Source organism: Melospiza georgiana, chromosome 1 (genome assembly GCF_028018845.1).
Source record: "Melospiza georgiana isolate bMelGeo1 chromosome 1, bMelGeo1.pri, whole genome shotgun sequence".
NCBI classification, from domain to species: domain Eukaryota; kingdom Metazoa; phylum Chordata; class Aves; order Passeriformes; family Passerellidae; genus Melospiza; species Melospiza georgiana.
Genome location: NC_080430.1, coordinates 112,965,465 through 112,982,533, shown reverse-complemented (window position 1 = coordinate 112,982,533; position 17,069 = coordinate 112,965,465). Strand labels below are relative to the sequence as shown.

General features: G+C 48.8%; 3 protein-coding genes across 5 annotated transcripts in view; 2 read left to right on the top strand and 1 right to left on the bottom strand.

Annotated features, from left to right (window-relative positions):
* The window catches only part of PRKDC (protein kinase, DNA-activated, catalytic subunit), an 83,273-nt gene extending 79,701 nt beyond the window's left edge, over window positions 1-3,572 (top strand). For both annotated transcript variants that reach the window (XM_058021670.1, XM_058021661.1), the window contains 5 exons: window positions 399-470; window positions 661-862; window positions 1,273-1,461; window positions 2,042-2,181; window positions 3,208-3,572. In XM_058021670.1, the coding sequence (XP_057877653.1) occupies window positions 399-470; window positions 661-862; window positions 1,273-1,461; window positions 2,042-2,181; window positions 3,208-3,412 (808 nt within the window). In that variant the 3' untranslated portion in view covers window positions 3,413-3,572. The remainder of the gene's footprint in view (window positions 1-398; window positions 471-660; window positions 863-1,272; window positions 1,462-2,041; window positions 2,182-3,207) is intronic.
* An 8,450-nt stretch (window positions 3,573-12,022) lies between these two features.
* On the top strand, window positions 12,023-13,144 carry CEBPD (CCAAT enhancer binding protein delta). The gene has a single exon (XM_058032511.1). The coding sequence runs from the start codon at window positions 12,023-12,025 to the stop codon at window positions 13,064-13,066; it is 1,044 nt and encodes a 347-aa protein (XP_057888494.1). The 3' UTR covers window positions 13,067-13,144.
* A 1,907-nt stretch (window positions 13,145-15,051) lies between these two features.
* The window catches only part of SPIDR (scaffold protein involved in DNA repair), a 195,216-nt gene continuing 193,198 nt past the window's right edge, over window positions 15,052-17,069 (bottom strand). For both annotated transcript variants that reach the window (XM_058024781.1, XM_058024787.1), the window contains exon 20: window positions 15,052-15,557. In XM_058024781.1, coding sequence (XP_057880764.1) covers window positions 15,420-15,557 — 138 coding nt within the window. In that variant the 3' untranslated portion in view covers window positions 15,052-15,419. The remainder of the gene's footprint in view (window positions 15,558-17,069) is intronic.

Below are 17,069 nucleotides of genomic sequence, written 5' to 3'. Positions count from 1 at the left end.
TCTCAAAGTCCTTACCAAACTGAGGGCCCAGCACTGGACACAGCACTCAAGGTGTGGCCTCAACTGTGCCAAGTGAGGGGCAGAATGACCTCCCTGCTCCTGCTGGCCACGCTGTTCCTGATGCAGGCCAGGAGGCCCTTGGCCTTCTTGGCCACCAAGGCACATTGCTGGCTCATGTTCTGGCTGTTGACCAGCACCTCCAGGTCCCTTTCCACCTGAACACTGTCCAGCCACACCGTCCCCAGCTTGTAACGTTGTAGGGGATTTTTGTGGCCAAAATGTAGAACTCGACATTTAGACTTCTTAAACTTCATGCTATTGGACTCTGCCCATCTTGACTTCCAACATCCAGCGGGCTGTTACTCAGCAGCCACCTTTACTTCTCGACTACTTTGCAGGAATGCCAGCCGTACAGAAGCAGTCACTTCCTTCAAAAGCAGGGAGAGCAGCGTTCCAGAAGACCTGCTGAGGTAAGTGCTGCTGGTGGCTGGGCACTGTGAAAGGAATGTTGGTGTTTGTCTGCATTCAACGAGCAAGTTCTGCTTTGTTAAGGAGAGCCTTTGTGAAGATGAGTTCTATTTTGTTAAGGAGAGCCTTTGTGAAGATGAGTTCTATTTTGTTAAGGAGAGCCTTTGTGAAGATGAGTTCTGTTTTGTTAAGGAGAGCCTTTGTGAAGATGAGCACATCTCCCGAGGCCTTCCTGGCCCTGCGCTCCCACTTTGCCAGCTCGCACGCACTGATGTGCATCAGCCACTGGATACTCGGGATTGGAGACCGGCATCTGTCCAACTTCATGATTAACAAGGAGACAGGAGGCATGGTGGGAATAGACTTCGGATATGCTTTTGGTGCAGCCACACAGGTATTTGTTTTCAGCTTTTGCATTTGTCATGTACAGTTACGTGCATGTTCTCAGGACTAAATTTGATGCTCTTCCGTTGCCATTGTTCTGGTGCAAAATAATCTTTGCAAGTAATTTCTAGTCAATTTAATAAAATATCTGAGTCCAGATATTCTCAGGCAAGCAGTGAGTTACAGAACTCCACAGAGTCAATATGGTGGGGTTTTACATGGTTCAGCCACTGTCACTGAATACTCATGACTACAGCTTTGATGTCACAACTTGGTTCAGTTTTACTTTTGCATGTTATTTTCAGTGAAGTGACAAAAAGGGTTTCAAAGCTTAAAAATAAAAAAATATTCCCATCTAATCCTTCAGTTCCAAGGCATCTTACTTCTTGTTTTCTTTTGACTGTCCTTCCCCTTGGCCAGTTTTTGAGTGTGCCAGAGTTGATGCCCTTTCGCCTGACTCGCCAGTTTGTTAATCTGATGATGCCGGTGAAAGAGTGGGGACTCATTTACAGCGTGATGGTGCATGCCCTGAGGGCTTACCGTTCAGATCCAGACCTCCTCATCAGCACCATGGATGTGTTTGTAAAAGAGCCTTCTTTGGACTGGAAGGTGGGGTTTTGTCCTCTTTCATTTTTCTTCATGGGGAAATTCTTAAACTGTGATAAGAATAAAACTAATGAAAAAGGAAGTATTCCTTGAGGCTCACTCTCACTACTTCTTTTATCTTTCTTTGTTTTATTAAGTTCTAAGAAAAACTGAACTTAAAAGTATTCAAAATGACAGAATTCTGTACAGATGCACAAAAAACAGTAGCATATGTCTGTGTTATCAGTGTACTGTTCTTTATCTTTCATGATAATCCTAAAGACATGGGTAACTCTTGATCACGTTATGTCACTTATGGCACCAGCATAAATATTTTCAACTTTCTGCATTCAACCTCTTAAATTTGCATAACAGCACTGTATATATCAAACCAATAGTTACAGAGAAAAAAATCTGCAACTAGTTGCACTTCAGCAGCTTCAGTTGTAAAAAAGTCACAGGCAAGTTAGATATTACCTCACTGCTTTGTCCTCCATTGCATCTGCAGTTAAGATACTGGCTTGACTTGCTATGATCTGCAGCTTAAAAGCATTTTTCAAGTGTGTGATTTATGATAAATAGGACAAATATATTTTCTCCCTAGAACTTTGAACAAAGACAACTGAAAGAAGGAGGCACGTGGATTAAGGAAATAAACACATCTGAAGTAAACTGGTACCCTTTGCAAAAAGTTAACTATGTCAGAAGAAAGCTTACAGGTGCCAATCCAGCAGTAATCACTTGGTAAGATGCTCTCCTTTTACTTTAAACTGCTTCACTAAGAGCTTTGGAAGGCTCCTGAGTCAGATTTTGCACCCTTTGGATAGAAGGGGGGCTGGGAAAAAAGAAGAGACAGGGCAAAATTTCAGCAAACCTTCTGTCAGAATCATTTTGGTCCACATACAAGCTCACTGAATCACCCTGCCAGCCAAAACACCAGATATCTCCCTGCAAGTTTTCTTGCTCCAGCTCAGGCCTTCTGAGCAGTTTTACTGCTCCTGGCAACACATGCCTCCCCTCCCTGTCAGACTGCTTAATCTCATACTCCTCAGTCCCTCTGTTCTTTATGTTTGTCTCCACTGCTTTCAGGGTAGGGATAATATTTAAATTAATACATACTTCTGATGGAGGATTGCTTGAAATGGAACCTGTACCAGCTGTAGGGGAGGCATGGAGGAAAGCTGCTTACCAGAAACATCAAATTCAAATCTGGTGGCATTCTCAGGTTATTTATGTCAGTCTAGTCAAGTCTGGCTCAAGCCAGAATGTCTTTTAAGTTCAGTTAAAAGTACAATTAATCCCTTCCATCCTCTCTTAAAAAGTAATTTTGGATTAATCAGGGGAAAGACAGAAAAGCAAAGAAAGCCAGCCTGTTTTAAAACCATACAAATATTGAAAAGTGCAGGACTTGGGAGGAGTTCCTTTTGCGGTCAAGGCTGAACTGGAAGAGGCAGCAAAATACTTGTTACAGGCACAAATCAGGAGAGCAGGTAAAGAGATCAACAGCTTGGATGTGAACTGCTGCATCTGTCTTCCAGCTGGAGACCCTTGACAAGACTGGCCTATTATGGTAAATACCCACTATTTGTAAAGGACCCCTGAAACCACCAGCCTTCACTGGCCAAGCCTTGTACAGCTCTTGAGCAGCCTCCACATCTTGATCTCAATTCAAGCTTTATTTTTCAAGTGCTGTTTTGTATTTTAAAATCCATCTCAGATTTTTTGCTTGTTTCTTTTAGTAAGAGCTTATTTTTGTGTTCTCAATTTCAGCGATGAGCTGCGCCTGGGCCATGAGAGGTCGCCTGCTTATAATGATTTTGCAGCTGTGGCTCGTGGTAACTCTAATCATGATATCAGAGCCAAAGAGCCAGAGGATGGACTTTCAGAGGAGACCCAAGTGAGATGCCTCATCGATCAAGCAACAGACCCCAATATTCTTGGCAGAGTCTGGGAAGGATGGGAACCCTGGATGTGAGGAACTGCCATCTACAACCCTGTCTGCCAAGGGACTTGTACCCTAAAACACAGCTGCAACCAGATCAGAATTTTAAGGCCAAAAAGGAAAAAGCTCCTAACTATTTTTATTATCAGTTAACTTGACTAATAGAGAAAATAAACTTTTTGTATTAAAGCTGTATTCAAAGAGTGATTTTTGTTTCTTTTTTTTTTTAATTATTTTTCTTGCGTGTGGTTCCATTACAAAGCAGCTTTATTGTCTTTGTGTTAAAATCAATGTGGAAAGAACTGGGGAGGCTACAGAGCTTAAAGATTTATTTGAAAAGAACTGAGATCCTTCAGCGGAAAGCACAAATTCATACCACGCAAACTTGTGGGCGCCAGTGCAGTGATGTAGTGAGTCTGTGCTTTCCTTTTGCAGAGACCTTGATGACAATCAACTGAAACCATTCTCAGCCACATATTATTTGTAGTTAAAACTTGAATATTTTCATATCAGTAGTATCAGTGGGCCACATGGTGAAATTAAACAGAAAATGGCTCTTAGCTCTAGATAACACTTAAAGTATCTGAACAGCTTTTGCATTACTGGATAACGAGATAGTAATGATGAGACTGTTTTTAGCAATTAGAGGTTATACCCTGTTATCTTTGTCCTTTGGAAGTCTGCACTGCTCACACTGTGTTATTTCCAAATTATTGTTTGGCCCAAGCCAGAAGTAGCCACTGCCGACAGAGCTGAGCACGGTAAGCTGCTTGCCATAAGCACAGCACAGCAATGTCTGCTGCACTTTGGAATTTGCTTATGCCAAACTGTGGAGCTTGTGCCAGATGTGACTCTCTGTCTCCAGCAGCCAGTTCTCAGGTGTGCTGCCTTTGGCTGGGATTGAGTTCATTTTCTGCAGAGTAGCTGGAGTGGGGCTGTCGTTTGGATTTGTGCTGGAGACTGTGGATAACACGGGGATGTTTCATTACTGCTGAGCAGGGCTTGCACAGAGGCAAGGCTGCCTCTGCCTCTCACACCATGAGGAGCCCAGGGGAGCACAGCCAGGATAGCTGGCTCCAACTCACCCAAGGGCTATCACATACCAGAGGGTGTCATGCTCAGCATGCAGAGCTGGGGGAAGAAGGAGAAAGAGGGGGAGATGTTCAGAGTGATGGTGTTTGTCTTCCCAAGTCACCATCGTCCCAGCTTTCCCAGGGAGGGCTGACCACCAGCCTGCCTGTGGGAAGTGGTGAATGAATTCCTTGTTTTGCTTTGCTTTTGTGCACAGCTATTGCTTTAACTTATTCCCTGTCTTGATCCCAGCCCCTGAGTTTTCTCCCTTTCCAGTTCTCTCTGTGGGGATTGAGGAGAAGCTCTGTGGGGCTTAGCTCCCAGCTGAGCTTAAAGCTGCAGCATAGGCAGTGAGGGAGAAAGAGAACTCTCTCAAGCACTACTGTTGCTCATTACCCAGATTTACTGCAGGATATAGATTTAATTGAGGCTTTTAATAATTATCATAAAGGGTGTAATAAAAATGAGTCTTTGCCCTTTCAGTATCTACAAGGTTTCCCTCCTGCCTCTGTGGCACTGGGGCAGTTCTGGTCTCACTGAGGGCCACGTCTGCTGCTGGCACCAGTCTCCAATGAATGTGTCAGCTGGAAAGTAGAGAAATCTGCTTCCTAAATACAACTCCATGAAAAACTCACAATGAGGAGGATTGCTGAGGCCTAAAGAATGGGGAGGGAGCTTTTCTGTTTCAAAGACTTTCCAGCAACAATTATTATTTGTTACCTTTCTTCTTAATACACATACTCAATGGTTTGTGTCAATAATATCATAAATCAAGAAATTGAAAACATTTTTATCCCTTCATTAGTAAAAAATATTGTTTGGATGTATTTTTGTATAGGAAACATTGAAAATATAAATAAACTTTCAGCTGTATACCTCATTTAAAAAGTGAATTTAGAGCACTTAATCACAAAAAGCTTCCACATTTACCCATTTATAGAGATGATAATTAGTGGACAGTAAGGTGGGGTTTTATTCTTTATAAAAGAGTTTGATACAGTCTGTTCTTATATACACTTCAGTAAGATGTCATGGTGCTTTGTTCTTTTGATCTCTGCTAACAATTAGGACTGCAATCTCATGACTAAAACTTGGTCAGGTGAGGTGCCCTGGCTTTCATGCTGTCACTCTACAAATATGAGAAAGTTTAAAGCACAATAAAAAAGGCAACATGAAAAGGCAGGGGACATTTGGAAATTAAGTGGCTGGGTGTACGAGGTGTTTAATGGCACTTCTGGCACATACCTCAGATAGTTACTGAGTACTTTGACCTGCACTGCAGAGGACAAAGTCTAGGTTTATACTTTAACGAGGCTCTTCTCCTAGTGCTTCTGATAGCCTCAGCAGCAGCAGCAGATGTTTGTGCACAGCAGGCTCCCTCCCTGGCCTTTGGGAAGGGGGGCTCGAGTGCAGCCTGGCCCTTCTGGGGGAGCGGGCTGGGGTCACCACCCAGGGCTCCCTGAGCTCCATGGCAAACAGCCTCAGGCTGGGGGTGAAAACCTGAGACAGGCAAAAGTGACACGGGCTTAGACCGTGTTCATGACAATTTAAATAGTTAAAAGCTCCATTTTGGCCCTAGAATAAGCTCCATAGTGGGAAGCCTCAGCCACGTCAGCCCTTATTAGTCATGTGTTTGTCAAGCTCATGTGTCAGCTGAGGCACAAAGCACGAGGCTGCTGGGCCTTCAACACAGACACATCCTGTGCACAGCAAGTGGAGTTTCCCTAACTTTCTTTAGGGAGCTTTCACCATGCAGCTGAATGGTCCTGGAAATAACCTCCAACACAAGTGAATGGCAGCTGCTGTCACCAGGCCTGGCTGCTCTCAGCAAGATGCAGCGGCAGCTAAGTGGAAAGGCTGCAGCCAGCCTGTGAAGCAGCAAGAAAAGTGCACAATGCAACCCTCACATTGCTGGGCTCAGTGCTTTACAGGCAGGTTTATTTGGCTCCCAGAAGAGAGTTAAGATGATGTGAAGATCAGAGTTAGAGAGTGCATCAGGTCTCATGATGCAAAACAAAACTTGGGAACTATTCACAAGCACGGCAGAGTATTTCCTTCTCAGATTGAATAACCAGATGGATGGGCACTATATCTGGAAACCCATTTGTTGTATCTAAAAAGTTATGTAAAACATTAGCATATATTCTCACTAGGTTTTTCTTAGAGTATAGAATGATGTCATGTTTAAGCTAATCCTTACCATCCCTGCCAATCTTATAATTTCCCTCTAGCTAAGAATAACAGTACTGCTGAATCCAGAGGAAAACTCTGGAACTGTCACCTACTGTCCCCTTTCCCAGCTGGTAGAGAGGTTTCTGCATGCTGTTCTTGTGCCTGGGATTTTCCCCCTTAGACCCCACCACTGCCCCCCAGTTTAAATGTTATCTTGAGGTCTCTGTGGCTGAGAGGTGATACAGCACCAGCACACATTTGGGCACAGGAAGGAGGGTAAGAGTTTTCCACAAAAGAATAAATGGGGCTCATATTCAGTCATGGAATAAGGAATTTCCTACAGCTCTTCTGGTCTCACACTTAGCGTTTGGCCATCTGCTTCCAAAAGTAAGCATCTATATACAGAGACACTTCTCCCCAAAACTCTTGTTTTTCAAAATCAAGGATAAGGATTTATTACCTCTGCTTTAAAATATCTTTCCCCCTGAGGCTGAGGGTCTGCTGAGTCACTTATTAATACTGTGCCTCATCTGGAAATTACATGGGCTTTAAAAATTTCATTTTTAAGTTCTGCTGCCTGTAAGAAATGGCACCAAGGCAGAGAGCTCACACCCTGGCAGACATCCACAGCACCAAGTGGTGTCACTGGCCTTGTAGCAAAACTACCAAAGAGCCACATCTTCTGTCAAATGAAGATGTGTCCAGAATAAGGTGTTTAGAGGGGTATTCTCTTGTTGCAAAAAAAGTTGGGAAGTTTTTTGGGCCACAGAGATGATCAGGGAGCTGAAGCACCTCTCCAGTGAAGGCAGGCTGAGAGGTTTGTAAGCCTGGGGAAAAGAAGGTTCTGGGGAGACCCTATTGTGGCCTTTCAGTGCCTAAAGGGAGCTTGCAGGAAAGACTGAGAGGGAATTTCTATCAAGGTCTGTAGTAACAGGGCAAGGAACAATGGTTTTAAACTGAAAGTAGTTAGGTTTGTATTAGATATTGGGAGGAATTTCTTCCCTGTGAAAGTGATGAGACACAGGAACAGAAAAGGCATGGATGTTCCACCCCTGGAAGTGCTCAAGGCCAGGTTGGATGGGGGTCTGAGCAACCTGATCTAGTGGAAGTTGTCCCAGCCCATGGCAGGAGGATTGGAGCTATGCGATCCCTTCCAACCCCAACCATTCTGAAAACATGAAGGAGTGGCCATAAGGGACTGGAAAAGTTTTGGTTACAGTTTCCACATTATTTACAGAGTGGGGTTTTTCTTCATCTTTTTGATGGGATAGGAGAGGGCAACATTGACTCTACTTGTCCATTATTACACTCACAGTAAATTACAGCACACAAGATTTCATTTGATTACACAGAAGATGTAGCTGTCAATTTGATCATGTGAATGGAAATCCATGCAAAACCTGTGTCAGGAAAAAGTTCTGAGTATCCACCAGGGAGTGTGAGCAAACAAGGAGCACAGGTTCTGAGGCATCTTACTGCAGTAGCACTTGGCCTTTTGGGAGCCTGGGTATGTGGATGACCTTATTCAGCAGCTCAGCAGCCACAGGTGCAGCTGGACAAACCCAGTCTGGGCTGACACCGCTGGGGTTTAAAAGCCTGCAGCGAGACAAAACACGGAGCTTCAACTAAAGGAGCTAAAAGGAAAAATCCTTTCAGTTACCATCAGGGTCTTCAGCTGCTAAGAGCAGGGAGGCCACAGGCAGGATCAGGATCAGTGCAATGATGTACAAGTACAGCACAAGTGACAAGCACAGCACTGTGACAGTATTTGAGGACAAGGCAGAGGCACGAGCCCTGGCAGAGGCGGCCGTCCAGCAGTCACCGTGCTGGCTGACAAGAGCCAGCACCAACCTCAGGCAGGCACTGCTCCTCCCTAGGGGTGTGCAGGCAGGTTTTTGACTCTCCCCAGACAACTTGCACCTCCTCATTAACGTGTCCCATTCCCTTGTCAGCCCCCACGTGCTATTGCTGACTTCCAGCTGAAGAGTGAAAGGATGCATGCACTCCTGCTGCTGCCTGCAGGGAGCAGAAACCCAGCAAACCAGTCCTCCATCTTTCTCCCCCTTGTCAGCTTGGTCTTCACCCATGAACCCCCCAGGACCTGAGGTCCTGCAGGTGCTCTCTCAAGTCCATAAATTCAAAAGGCGGCTTAGGCTTCCCAGGCACAGCCTTGCCACGCTCTTAGTCCCACTGTCCCAAAAAGTCCTGCATGCCTGGCTGGGTTGCTGGAGGGGAGCATGCTGAGGCATTACCCTGTTTCCTCACCTTCCCTGAGTGTCCTGTCATCTATTTATGAGGAAAATCCAGTCAGAAAACAGTGTGATTTAACTGCTAGCCCTGAAGGGGTCAGGGTCCTGGTGTTTCTCAGATTCACAGTCAGCAGTCCAGAGTAAGTTAAAGTTTTGTCCTTTTTTTGCTTCTTAGAGAAAGGTTTCTTGCCCTTTCTTGCCAGGTTTAAATACTTTCCTTGCTTTGGAGCATGAACCTTAAGCAAGCTTTAAAGAATTTATTCTGAAATTCAGAAGATCACCTGCTTCTTACTGCTGTTTAAAATGACTGGATCCCAGAGACAAGCCGTGACTCGGTGGGTCAGGCACTCAGCAGGACAGATGAGGGAAATCAAGGGCTTGTCTGTACTTCTCTGCCCATGAAATTACATCTGCAGATGGGAACAGATTCAGCTGCTGAGATGCCAGACAAATGCCTGCCTCCAGTGCTCTGCTTTGCTAAGTGCCAGGTATCACTTGCTCACATGCTCCTGGATGCTCCACTGCAGGTGCTGCAGCACATCCTGCATGGCAGTGGGAGAACCCCCTCAAACATCCTCCTGAAATCACACATCCCAGGCCCAGCAACAAACAACCAGCTCATCCTCCAGGGGGTGGCTCCTGCTGCTGCTTGGTTTTGTGGGACAGGCATTGACAGGTCCAACCACGGGCTCTGAACACACCTCCAGGTCCTGAAGACCCTGCAGGCAATGCTGCACCCTCTGTGGTGGGGCTTAGGTGTGACACAGATGGCTCATACTGAGGTTTACACAGCAGTTCTGGGCCTCCTGTTGAGGGATTTTGAGGATGGTATTGCCAGGAGGCAAGGTGCCCAGCGGGGGTCGGGTGACCTGGCTGGGAATTCGGTGTCTTTTTTGGAGGAACACATGATGGGCATTAAATAGGCCTGTTCAGGCTGGCACAGTGGCATGCCAGCGCTGCCTGACCTTTGGGGTAAGGGCTGTGCTGAGCTGGAGGCGTGACACAGCTCTGCATACAAACAGTTAAAGGAGAGCTTTCCAGGACAAATCATCGTTTTATGACTACAGTGGGTGAGATCTCACCCCTTCCAGCAGAGCAAGGGGAGAGACAGCAGATATCAGACTGCATCTCCTTTCTAACTACCTTCCCATGTCTCACAAATGCCCTCCTCTGCATTTCATACAGAGTAAAAGGGTCCCAGAGCACCACGTTCCCTGCTGGATAGCCAGACCAGGGACGGCTGGTGCAGAGTTGTGCATCATGAACAGACCCCAGGGAAGGTCTGGGGTATATAGAAGGCAAAAAATAACCTGTAAAATGGTTTGTAAAATAATATGTAAAATTATTTCTTTGACAATGTGGAAAAAGCAAAAACAACCATTTCTTGTGTCACTGTTAAATTCAGTGGTTAATGCTGGTGTAGATGGAGGTTGTGTGATCACTAACCTCTGATGAAAAAGGAGAAGAAGTTCATTTAAACACAATACATCTGGCAGCGCTAGAGTTAAGAGCAAAGCCTCTGCAAGCGAAACCTTAGCTGCCAGATGTAAAACCCCACCTGCCAGGCACTGCACCCTCACCCTGATCCCACAAGCCTTCCCACGTGGAGTTTACATCCAAAGGGAGAGCATGTACCAGTCCTGTTCCCAGCTACTTATGCTAAAATACACACCCCTGTGATAAACAGCTGCGGTCCTGCAACAGCTGCGGTGGCGGCGATGGAGCCGTGCCCGGAGAGGGGCAGCGGGCCCGGCATGACCGGCGCGTCCCCACGGGCGGTCCCCAAGCCACCTCGGGGCCAGCGGCACCGCGGCCGCCGGGCACAGCTCCGAGCCAGCAGCGTCAGCTGGGCGCTGGGCCGGACACGGCGCCTGGGACAGTCCTGTCTTAAATATAGAAGGGTCTTCTGGAAGTTAAATAAATAAATAATAATTTAAAAAAAATTTTTAAAAAGTAAATTTAAGGGCGTTTTGTTGCGTGTTTCTTTAACAATTCAGTTATTATTAGCACTGGGGGTAGAACCAGGGTTTTAGAAACTATTATGTAACTAGAAAACTTATCTTTTAGCTGCAAGTATTTTCAGTTTTCTGGTACTTGCCAATTTAATAGTAGTAGTTTGTAGGATGCAAGGGGGGGGGGCAGGGGACAGCAACATGCACAATAACTTTATGTAAGGTTTTAAGAGGCATAACTTCATGCAGACAGCGTGAGGCAGCTAAAGACGCCTCAGAGACCCCTGTCCCACCAGAGGGTCCCGCCAGAAGAAGCCCGAGTGTCCCTCCTCTCCCCGGAGCGGGGATTTGCATCCTGCTCGGGGGAAGCTGCCCGCGCTCCAGCGGAGGGAGCTGAGCCTCGGGAGGGCGCTCGGGTGATGCGCACGGACACGCGTGGGGCCGGCAGCATCCTCCGGTATCGCTCCGTCCCGGTGCCGCCGGGAAGCGCGTGGGGGATGCAGCGTGGTGCTGCTGGGGTAAAATCGGCTTTTTCAGGCAGCTTTTCCGCCGGCCCGCTGGGAAAGGGAAAACCGACGCTCAGCCGGGGGAATGGGGTGCCGGCACCGGCGTCGGGGCAGCGCTCCCCCGGACGGGACGGGACGGTGCGAGGAGGGCGGCAGGCGCCCGAAAGGCGCCCGCACCGTCCCGTGCCCGTGGCGGGGGCAGCTCGGACCGCGGCCACCCTCGGCCGGGAGGTGGCAGCTCGCTGCGGCGGCAGCCCGGCCTCCGCGGCCGCGCACCCCACCCGCTCCCGCCCCCGGGTCCCCGGGGGTGCCGGGAACATCGCTCCCCGTCATTGGGGCAGGAGGCGGGGCCCGCGCCGTATAAGAAGGGACCGAGCGGGCGTTTCACTCCCAGGTCCTGAGACGCCTTGTCCCATCCCCGCCTCCTACCGCCGCTCACGGCGTGACCCGAGCCCGGATCGGCCCCCTCGGGGAGGCGGCGGCGGGGCAGCAGCGGCAGCGCCGGTGCCACCGAGCGGCAGCGGCAGCGGTGTGAGCAGAGCCGGCAGCGGCAGCGCCAGCAGCAGGAGCAGCCCCGCTCCCACCTGCCCGTGCCAGAGGCTGGAGCTGCGCCCGTGGCGGAGGAGCCGCGTTTGGTGCCCGCGCCCCGGAGCCCCCGCGCCGCGGCCGTGCGGCGCCGCGTCCCGCTCGCCCATGAGCGCCGCCGCTCTCTACAGCCTGGACTCCCCGGCATGCTATAAGAGCTGGTGCCTGGAGCCCGCCAACTTCTACGACGCCAAGGTGGGCAGCGGCGGCGGGCCGGGTCCCGCCTGCAAGCCGGGCGCCCGCGGCGGCTGCGGGATGAGCGGCGAGGAGGCGGGCGGCGGCCTGGGCGGCAGCGGCACCAACCTGGCGGAGCTGAGCGCCGCCGCCCCGGCCATGTACGAGGACGAGAGCGCCATCGACTTCAGCTCCTACATTGACTCCATGTCCGCCGTGCCCAACCTGGAGCTCTGCAACGACGAGCTCTTCGCCGACCTCTTCAACAGCAACCACAAGCCCGAGCGGGGCGGGGAGTACGGCGAGTACTTGCCACCGGGCGGCGGCGCCGGCCGCGACCCTGCCAAGGACCTCGGCCCTGCCATGACCACCCTGCTGGGCTCCGAGCCCCGCACCGCCTCCTCCTCCTCCTCCTCCTCCTCTTCCTCCTCCTCCTTCTCCTCCCGCGGCGCTCTGAAGCAGGAGCCGGACTGGAGCGACAGCGACCTCTCCTCCTCGCTGCTGCCCTCGCAGATCGCCACCTGCGCGCAGACCATCATGAACCTGAGCGGGCAGCCCACGCCGCCCACGTCCCCCGAGCCGCCGGGCAGCAGCTCCCCGTCCAGCTGCAGCACCCGCTCGCCGGGCCCCGGAGCCGCCGCCGTGCCCGGGCCGGCGCAGGGCGTCCCGCAGCCCATTGCTGCCGCCGCCGCCGGCGGGGGTAAGGAGCGCGGCGGCAAGAAGTGCGTGGACAGGTTTAGCCCCGAGTACCGGCAGCGCCGGGAGCGCAACAACATCGCCGTGCGCAAGAGCCGCGACAAGGCGAAGCGGCGCAACCAGGAGATGCAGCAGAAGCTGCTGGAGCTTTCCGCTGAGAACGAGAAGCTGCACAAGAAGATCGAGCAGCTCACCCGGGACTTGACCAGCCTCCGGCACTTCTTCAAGCAGCTGCCCAGCGCTTCTTTCCTGCAGCCCGGCTCGGGCACCGACTGCCGGTAACCGGGGGGGAGCGGGACGGAGAGACGGACTCCGGGAGACGGTGGATAAATACCTCAGAGGGCCGGGCCGGGCCGTGCCGTGCCGTGCCGGGCCGCCCGGGCGCGGCAGGAGGCGCGGAGCCGCGGCGGGACCTGCCGGCCCGCGGCCGCGCTCGGGATGCGGCAGCGACGTGGAGCGAGCGATGCCTGGGTCTTTCACCACGAAGCTTGCGAAAAAGGGAAAAAAAGCTAAATATATTATTTTTTTTTCTTCTCTCCCCTTAAATTATTTTTGTAATGGTAGTTTTCGTCTTTTCTACATTTTACTCATACCGATGCAGCTATGGTACATCTGTTAAAGTGATTCAAAATCCCATGTATTTTAGACAGTAGGATGGAAAAAAAAAAAGACTGAGCATGCTCAACCTTTTATATCAATTTTTACAGCATTTCTAAGAATAAAGAAAAGCATTTTAAATCCACCCTGCTCTCGTTTGCTCTGTGTCGTGACACAAGGGGCTGGCGGCGGGGAAAGCTGTGCTGGCCCGGAGGGGGCTGAACGCGGGCGGGAACACGGAGAGGGGGTCCCAAGGGCCGAGAGGGGAGCTGAGGGCAAGCGAGGGGCGCTGTGTTACTTCCCAAAGCATCCAGAGAGCGATGCAGGGGTGGGAACAGCCGTGAGACCCCTCCTCGCTCGGCGCGGTGCCTGCGGGGCCGGCTCCCCCCGGAGCGCATCGCTGAGCCCGAGTGCTGAGTCAGGGCTTGCCGTGCGCTGGGGGCACCGAGCAGCTGCGCGCCAAGGGAGACTGCTCTGTGAGCAGGACTCTGCCAGAAACACCGTACTCTATATCTTAAAAAAAAAAAAAAAGTGCATAGGACTAGAAGAACATCATTAAAAGAATACCACTAGTTAAAATTCCCGTTAAAAAAAAACTTCCGAGGGGTTTCCATTCTAGATAATGCAGAGTTGCACCTACACTACCATGTTCCATAGCAGGGACCAGAGCTCACCTCTGCAGTGAGTCTCAGAGATGTCCGTGCACCCTCAGGCTTCAGCAGGAGCTGGGCACTTTCACTGGTCCTGGCTAGTGAAAGTGAGAGTGGGCAACTGCTGCTCATCACGGAGCCAGTGGTCACAAAGACTTTCCCTGATCCCTGCTAGTGACAGAGCGGCAAGGCAACGCTGCTGCTCATCGCTGAGAGAGTGAACAGATCACAGAAGGTCGGGCAACTTCTCTGAATTTCAGTAGTGCAGTGTTAGAGCACCTACAGCATCTCGGGGGCACTGGCAGGAAAATGGCCTGGCACAACAAGCACCTCCAGTTTTCTCAGATTCGGGTCTTAAATGGTTTTGAAGGGGCAGTCCCAGTCTCACATACAGACCTCTACACAGGAACGGGCTGCCATCTCCTTTTCCTTACAGGGAGGCAGGTAAGAGGCTGAAATGCTTGGAGGAGGTGGTGAAAAAAGGGGAATTCAAAAGCTGGGTCATTCCTTTAGTAATTGTGACGTCCTTTTCACTATTGGCCTAAGCCGCAGAAATTACCAGTGTGGCAAGTTTGCTGCTCCTTCTCTGCTGGTTAATCACACACGAGACCTGCACTAAAACCTCCTCTAAGCTGTAAGGGGCTTTTAAACACTGTGAAAGAGTGAGTAAAAAAATCACACAGTGTCTAATTCTTATATTAATTCTTGCAATGCACACGGAGGGAGATTCTGGCATTTATCTGACCTGTAGCCTCCCCAGCCTGGGTGTGTGGCCTACAATGCAGTTTGCTGCTTGCCCATAAAAGAAGCTGCAGTGAAACACCTGCTTTGTGGGAAGCTACAGATAACACACAACTTCTCTGCTGAGAGACCAATTAGCTGTAAAACATTAACTTCATATGTGTTCAAATCTCTGTCTTTATAACAACTATTGCGAAGTGTTAACTCAGAATTAACAAACCACGCAGCGTTCTGCAGCAGGTCTGGGATACACTGATAAAACTCAGCTTAAACCAAATGCCATAGCAAGGTATTTATTTCAAAAATATCAGTAAATTTTTTTCCAGTGACACATAATAAATACAGTATTATTAAAAATAAACCACAACCATTCAAAACTTACAGAAAAAGATATTTTACATTACATAACAGCAAACACGACAAAGAACTGTATTCTTAGATTCTGCACTGATCAGAAAATAAAGAGTTCAGAAAGTTGAACGATATATAGGGTTTTTTTTCCAGTGTTAGCACAATGTGCTTTATAAATCACAGTTTTAATAAACTACCTTAATGCTTATCACCCTTGCATTATACATTATCTGTGGCACTAGTTAACAGATAATCACATTACAAAGTCCACAGATACCATAATAGCTGACTAGAGTTCAACTCTGTCTTGCTGCGGCAGCTTCCAGAAGAACAATTTCCTCCAGCACAACACAGTTGGGGTGGCTGGTTATGGAGAGGACGTAGCAGCTCAATAACCCCACCTCCTTTCCCAGCACGCTCTGCACCTCGTAAGTCTGCAGGAATAAAAGCATGGTGAGTAAAACAAACAGTGCTGGACGTTCTGTTCTAGGCAGCATTCAGCTGGGAAGATGCAGCATGCAGGATCCTCTTCCAACAGACAATTTTTTTAAAGGACTCGGAAAGTGCATTAGAACTAATGGAAAGAATGAATATATTAGATTTTCAGTAATTAGATCACACTCCTGTCTCAGTTGCTGCCCTACCAGGCTTTAAAAATGAGCTGTTTCAAAAAGAAAAAAGTTACTGTGACTTTGAATTCAGTTTTGCTAAGCATAACCTACACATGCTCCCTTAACCTTCCTTTCTGAGACCTGCAGGACTTCATGCCTGCTGGCAATGTCTACATATATTGATTAGCTGAGCTAACTTACCCACTAAAGGAAAAAAAAAAACATTTTGTAGCCCTTCTTACTCTCCTTCCTCTCCCCCCTTTTAACCTTTTGCTGTTCATGCATTACCACCAGCAGCACCAACACAGTCCCTCGTGTTTAATGATCCAACCAATTTCACCCAGGAGTTGTGCCCGAGTGAATTTGCAGAGGAGAGGGATGCAAGGCTGGCATGGCTGCACCAAGAGCAGCAGCACGTTAACACAAGAACTGGTAACACTCACAGCTGATATTTCCCTTGAGAGGGTATCATCTCAGGTTCACATCCATTTCTGACCCTAACAGGCCTTGCCTGCAACAACTGTGCCTCTCCTTTATCTGCACTGTGCTTCTGCACAGGTATGTGATACCCATGGTGTTGCCTGGTTCAAGGTATAAACAATCCTTTTTTATTTTTTTTCCTGGATTATTTTTCCCCCAGACCGGTTCTGCAGTCCAGTTTGCACTGCAGCTGCACAAACAACTCTCCTGGTGCAGGACAAGAGCTGCCACAAGGAGAAGAACAGGTAGCCAGGGCCAGTGACAGCTAAAACCAACCTCCCTGCCAAAAGAATTGATTACAAAGCTGCACCCTTAGAAACTTTAGCAGCACTGGCAAAAAAATGCCACCTCAAGTGGTATTTCTTTTGACTAATCTTTATCCCTGTGTTTCAGCTGGGGAAGAAAACAAATCTGAGTTGCCAGACTTTTAAATACTGGCTGAATGTACACTGAAACATGAAAAAGAGGTTGTTTGAATTCTAATAACTTGAAAAAGAACTATGTTTTGCCAGTCTGTAACCAAACCAGGCACATCCTGTAAAACTCAGCAAGACTTAACTCTATTAAAGGAGCAAATACATTTTGGAAATCTCTTGTATCTCTTTGCTTAAATGAAATTTACACCCACCACCAGTATAAGAAAAATAATTTATTATTTCAGAATAACTTTCCACTTTAAATATTACCCACAAATCCCACTGAAAGCATGGAGCATGTAATAGGAAAATGCTGGAAAACTTGTAAGACAGGGAAAGCAAACTGACCCCAGTGCATATCACCTAACTGAAGATATTTAACTGGGATGATTAAACAAGACAACAAACCGACCTTTGCTCCCGTTCACGTGCAAGGGAG

Coding starts and splice junctions, on each gene's coding strand:
- CEBPD (XM_058032511.1), top strand. CDS start 12,023: ATGAGCGCCGCCGCTCTCTACAGCCTGGACTCCCCGGCATGCTATAAG.